The sequence below is a fragment of the Henckelia pumila genome, chromosome 1 (genome assembly GCF_033568475.1).
Source record: "Henckelia pumila isolate YLH828 chromosome 1, ASM3356847v2, whole genome shotgun sequence".
In the NCBI taxonomy this organism is placed as follows: domain Eukaryota; kingdom Viridiplantae; phylum Streptophyta; class Magnoliopsida; order Lamiales; family Gesneriaceae; genus Henckelia; species Henckelia pumila.
In genome coordinates this window covers 102,581,040-102,587,621 of record NC_133120.1, presented here as the reverse complement: position 1 = coordinate 102,587,621, position 6,582 = coordinate 102,581,040, and the positions used below count along the sequence as shown (strand labels likewise).

Here is a 6,582-nt window from a genome sequence, read left to right as displayed (position 1 = left end):
TGGATTAGTATGCATGTATATTTTACATCTTTCTTTTTCAAGAATTGTAACACTAGAGACTTGTTGTACAAAAGAAATATCAATGAATTATAACTCGATCTTGAGATGATAATATCCAACTCCCACAATGAATCATGAATACTCGGGTTGTTTCAATTATTTTCAGTTATATAAATGCATATGACAAGTTGCTGCAGGTGAGAATGTTATGAATTGAGTGACGATGGTCCCCCTTACATGTTGTGTGTTGTTTGCATTTAATGTATTGAGTATAAAGAATTATAGAAACTTATTGGTTTTCTGATTGCACAAGACACTTGCGTTTTCAGTTTCTGCACTTTTAGTTGATAGTCCCTACTTCTGCTCCAATTGCTTGAATTTATCATGGTGGGCATTTGACCGATTAGTTTTATATTTTGATTAATTCAAATTCGTTTTTTTTTCTTCTTATTTTCTAAGCATTGATTCTTATCAGACGACAACCGAGGATTCTACGTCTTCCATCTCCGAAAATAATATACCATTCCTTGGACTCATGAGTATCAGTTGGGAGTATCAATTACTGGTTAAGTTAATAAAAGAATGGTCTTACATAATCCATGTATTACAAAGTTCTTAAGATCCAAATTTGAGATCCCTATCCCCCCCATCGTGACCAGAAATCGCGCAAAATTATCAGACAATTTTAACCAAGATCAACTGGCACGTTAAACAACAGATTTTGATATTTCAATTTTCAACATCATATTTAAACTTCATTGCTCTTGTTACAATATCATAAAGAATTCAAAGGGCATTGAAGATAGTCACATAAGGGACTAAACTAAACAATGGGGACCATGGGGTCAGTACATGTTTTGGTTACTAATTATTTTGATTTTTCAAAACCTGATAACACCATCTACTTTCTTGGAACTTCTTTTAGTACTCATTATTTACATCGTTTAATTTGCGCAAGTGTGATAAATCTGCAACTTAGTTGGCTTCAGAGTAACAGCCACTCAAACTATTAGGCTGTGAAGGCGCCATTTAGAGACGAATTCATGAGGAACCAAACAACTAGATTCTCCTAACAAATGATATCACAGCGAGTAGTAGAAATACTAGAGCAAAATTTCAATTTATTCCAGAAAAGAACTTGCAATTACTAAGCTTGACTCTGAACTCCATGCAAGATATATTCTGATGCCCAAGTTCTAGTCTTAAAGTTGATAGATTGATGATTTGGGAAAGTTGCGAAAAACAGCTGGCACAATGAATTCGTAACTGGATCATAGCAACATGAAACCAAACACATGTTCCATTTTCACATCTAGAAGAAAAGAAACAGGGGACCTCCTACTATATATGCATGCATCTCTTCCTCGATTGCACGGTCCTGTCGGGCATCGGCTCATCCACATCCAACTAAGTCAAGAATGACAATGTTGTACATCCTGGAAAATCATTATTGATGTGCACGTGAGTTGCTTGGAGGCCTTCCATTGGCCATGAATCTTTTTGGCAATATCAAATCAAGAGAACACCTTAGGCAACTTGTTGATTTCAAAGATGGCTTTTTTGCACGAATTGGGGGTACAAATCATCTGCATTATTGTTCTTGAAAGGACACCACATTAATTTTGTGGATGAGTTGCTGAAGAGCATTCCAACACTACTTTTTGAGAAGATTTATAACCATAAGAATTCTATCAAGGTATCACCTCGACCACTCCTAACATTTGTTATTTGGATCTTCAAACTTCGTTCACTTTTTTTTTGTCTTCTTCAGATGATCAAGAACAGATGAATGTTATGGATAGTAGCTAAGCCATGCTGGAGAGAATATATATTTATGTATAGCATAGCATAGCATTTAAGGGTCAGAATATTAATTATTTTTGCTGTAACGTAAATATTTAATTTGGAAGCATTTTATCAACCAACAATGCAACAGGGGTTAGCTAGCTAATTAAATATATGCATTGAAGAAAGAAAGGAGTAAGAGTTGGGGTATCAAACGAGTGCTCTATATATCAGAGATGATTAACAAAGGCATCGGGAAGGACAATCGGGCGAGCCTCTTTATATAATAGTTACTTACTGTCGATATGTACAGTTTACAGCATTCGATTGAAACTATTTTGATAATATAAAATGACGAAACTACAAACATATAAGATAAATTAATGTAATCTTCCGCGTTAAAAATTGAGCACTTTGGAATATTTGGGATGTAAATGTTTTTTATTGGACCTAGTTTTAAAAATTATAAAGTCAAGTTAATCATGATGAGTTATGAAAAAAATTATAAAAGCAAAGAGTCAACCAGAAATTGATGTATATTGATTAATATTTAATAGTACCGGCTATAACTATTGGTATTCAAAGTCCTTTATACGGCAACAGGTTTTAAAAACTATGTGATCAAAATACTTTTACAGCACCAAGTTTTAGAAGGTCGGTGGGGTGACACAAAATTCTTGTAAGCAACTTTCTACCATGCTTTTCACGTCTTTTATAAGTTTGATTAAAAATGACTTTATAGATGGTGGAATATTATTCAAAATGTTGTAATTGGGTCTCACCAAATAGAAAAATCACAATTTACATGCTGAGACGTGGAGTGCACACCATGTGCGAAGATTCCACGCTTTACCTTCTCGAACAACACACATGTCCTTGTAGAAAATGTCAATCATATAACCAGGGTTTTCATGAATATGCGAATTTATGATACATATCAACATGCATGCATTGCATTATCATAAGATTAACATTTTTTGTGAGATAGGTCAATCCTATCCATATTTATAATAATAAATAATATTTTTGACATAAAATGTAATATTTTTTAATTGATAACACATATAAGAGACCCGTCTCAAAAAAATGATCCTTGAAACTGTCTCATAAGAGTTTTTGTCTTACCATAATATATACTAGCGAATGACATACACATTATTTTGTGTTCTGTAAAAAAAATAAATAAATAATGAAGTGTTTTTTTTAAAAAAAATTAAAATAAAATTATTAATTTTTAAATTGTTATGTAGGAGAGAAAAATAAAATATATATAAAAAATATAGTTAGTTTGATAATACGAGGGGTGTTTAATTTTATGAAAATCCAAAATCACACAATTAATTATTCCTCGTATAGTTAATATAAGGAACTCTTGTATTATAATATATATATATATATATATGTATAATAATAATAATAATATTTTATATTATCTCTATAGAAGAAATGTAATTTGAATGAAAGAGAATAACATAAATAAATATTTTTTTTAAAGAAATCAATAACATAAATAAATATAAAAATATGTCAGAGTATGTAAAATATTAAATAGTTTGTGTTTTTGTGTTAGTTGATGGAATAATTAGAAAGAAAAAGGGATCGGAAAGAGCAAATTGAGGAGGGTGAGAATAGTGGAAATTAATAAAATGCTGGAAAAATAAAAAAGTTTCTTCATCCATCATCATCATAATAAATTATTATTATTATTAATAATATTATTATTATTTTGTATGCCCCCATAAAACTGCAACATAAGTTTGTAAATTATATACGAAATTTTTTTTTATTAGAAAGTCTCAAGGGTCATTTTTTTAAGACGGATTTAATTATATGAGTTATCGATTAAAAAAAATATTACATTTTATGTCAAAATATTACTTATTATTATAAATATGAGTAGGGTTGTCCCGTCTTACACAGATGAGACCGTCTCCAAGGGCGGAGGTACGTTATAAGCCACCCGGGCTTTGCACATTTAATTTTTTTTTTATGTATTAGATATATTTTTAGAAATAATTTTTTGTGTTATTTTTGAACCAAATGCTATATTAGCCCGGGTAATCAAATTAAAAAAATTAAATAGCCCATATGTAGCCCAATTAAAAAAATTAAGTAGTCCATATGTCTCAAAATTACGTTTTTCGTCATTGTCTTATTGATTAGATTTGATTCAATTTAAATTTCATCTCTATCAATCTCCTTCTTTTAAATAATATTTTTCACTTCTATAAGGTAGATTTCTTCTTAACTTTTTTTAATTTTTTCTGTTTTGTGATATTATTTTATTTTAAAAATGTCTGCAATTGCAATTAAATGATTTTTTTAGATTTGCAATTTTTTATTCATAAAAAAAATTAATTGTTTCTTCCGTTCAATTTTATATTTATATTAGATTATGTATCTTGATATGATGTCATATTGAAAACAAATTTGGATTGCGATATTAGTCAAAAGTTTTTAAATTTTAAGTATGATTCCATTAAAAAATATTGAAGATCGAAAAACTTTTTAAAACTATAATGAAAAAGTATCTTATTCATCGTTTTAATTTCTATGCATTTTTTTTTGTTTCTCGTTAAATTTTTTAGCTCGGGTGGATTTTGAATCCTGGCTCCGCCATTAACCGTCTCATAGGAGTGTTACTAATCAAATACATAGTTAATACAAAATTTTTTATGAGACAATATTATGAGTTCATGTTGTGAGATAGATCTTTTATTCAATCCGATTCAAAAAAAAATATTTCTTTTTATCTAAAATGTGGTTTAATTATGTAATCATCTATCTCACATAAAGTTACTCAATTGTTAAATGATCAAAAATACATAAACTCATCAAATCATATTTTCTCGGTTCCAGAGTAGTCATTTAAAAAAAAGTCAAAAAAATTTAGCTCTTTCATTTTTAGATTTGCAATACGAGTAAAAATTTCAAAATAGCCCTATCATTTCGGCTTAAACTTGTGAAACTACCCCCGGAATATTTGACACGGTCAAGATATATCTTTGAAAATATTACATATCATAATTGATTTTGTTTTGGAAATTTCACCTTCTACGTACGTCCCATGAATGTATCATATATTCATAATGAGGTTTACCACGTTGACGTAGTTTGTAAGTTATTACATTAGTTTGAGAATTTTTTCGTGCATATTGAAAATAACGACGGCTGATTCTCACCTCATAAAAAAAATCATATAGCATGTATCCATTTTATAGAAAAGTATATTTTTTAAGTTGGGTTTTAGTTTTAAATTTTTCTTTGAAATTATTTTCAGCTATTGTATCCAAACAACAAAAATACTTTTTGTTTGTTCCATGTTAATAAAATATCTAATAAAGTGTCGGCGATTAGTCAAAATTGGCCCAAAAAAGAGTTTATAATATTTTTACTTGGTTTCTTCACCATATATAATAAGTAAACCATCCTCCACAAGTCTTGCGGCGTTGATTTTTTCAGGGCGGCGGCGCGTTTGTTTCCGCCTCGTCCGATCCTATAAAAGCAGCGAGGCTAGTCACCATTTCCTCCACCATCGACTCTCATTCATACATTTTACAGTACATCATGCAGAAGAGTACATCCGCCTCCTCCCTGGGCCCCGGCGGCCTGGACTTAACCCAAGCCTTTTTCAGCCCCATCACCGGCGGAGCCCCGCCGTCCCCCACCAAGCGCCACACCAAGATCACCGTAGTCGGCGTCGGGAACGTGGGTATGGCCATCGCCCAGACCATCCTCACCCAAGATCTCGCCGATGAGCTGGCCCTGGTCGACGCCAAAGAAGACAAGCTCCGCGGCGAGATGCTGGACCTCCAGCACGCCGCCGCTTTCCTTCCGCGCACGAAGATACGCGCCTCCATCGACTACTCTGTCACTGCGGACTCCGACCTCTGCATCGTCACCGCCGGCGCACGGCAGAATCCGGGAGAAAGCAGGCTCAATCTGCTGCAGAGAAACGTATCTCTGTTTAGGCATATTGTGCCACCATTGGCTAAGTATTCTCCAGATTGTATAATAATGGTGGTCTCGAACCCGGTCGATGTGCTCACTTATGTAGCCTGGAAGTTGTCCGGTTTTCCACCGAACCGGGTAATCGGATCCGGTACGAACTTGGACTCGTCCAGGTTCCGGTTCTTGATCGCCGATCACCTTGATGTTAATGCACAGGAGGTGCAGGTGAGATTACGTACATTAATTTAATTTGTTGAGTAATTAATTAACATATAATTATTATGAAATAAATATGCATATATAACTTGTAGGCGTACATTGTTGGGGAACATGGTGACAGTTCAGTGGCTCTATGGTCAAGCATAAGTGTAGGAGGTGTCCCAATACTGAGCTTTTTAAAGAGGCAACAGATTGCGTATGAGAAACAAAGCTTAGAAAACATACACAAAGAAGTAGTCCAGAGTGCATATGAAGTGATAAACTTGAAAGGCTACACGTCGTGGGCGATCGGATACTCTGTGGCTAACCTGGCCCGAACTATACTAAGGGATCAAAGAAGGATCCATCCAATCTCTGTTCTTGCAAAGGGCTTCCACGGTATCGACGGTGGCGATGTATTTCTAAGCTTGCCTGCTCAGTTAGGCAGGAGCGGAGTGTTGGGGGTAACCAATGTGCATCTTACTGATGAAGAAGCTCAGCAGCTCAGGAACTCAGCCAACACCATTCTTCAACTACAAACTCAATTGGGAATATGATGTTGCTTTTTTTTAATGCATTGTTTGTTTGTTTCTGCTAATTAATTATTTTCAAACTTCTATGTTATGTTATCAAAACCTTTTTTTTTTT

General features: G+C 33.3%; 1 protein-coding gene across 1 annotated transcript; it reads left to right on the top strand.

The window, feature by feature from the left end:
* Nucleotides 1–5,212: 5,212 nt before the first annotated feature.
* Nucleotides 5,213–6,582, top strand: LOC140875301 (L-lactate dehydrogenase B). The gene is made up of 2 exons (XM_073278959.1): nucleotides 5,213–5,961; nucleotides 6,048–6,582. Exons 1-2 carry the CDS (start codon nucleotides 5,353–5,355, stop codon nucleotides 6,489–6,491), a joined length of 1,053 nt encoding a protein of 350 aa, XP_073135060.1. The 5' UTR covers nucleotides 5,213–5,352; the 3' UTR covers nucleotides 6,492–6,582.

What these genes read in the sequence shown, in the direction of transcription:
- LOC140875301 (XM_073278959.1), top strand. Translation starts at nt 5,353, where the DNA reads ATGCAGAAGAGTACATCCGCCTCCTCCCTGGGCCCCGGCGGCCTGGAC. An exon ending in TTAATGCACAGGAGGTGCAG is followed by an intron (nt 5,962 to 6,047) that starts GTGAGATTACGT and finishes TATAACTTGTAG; the next exon opens with GCGTACATTGTTGGGGAACA.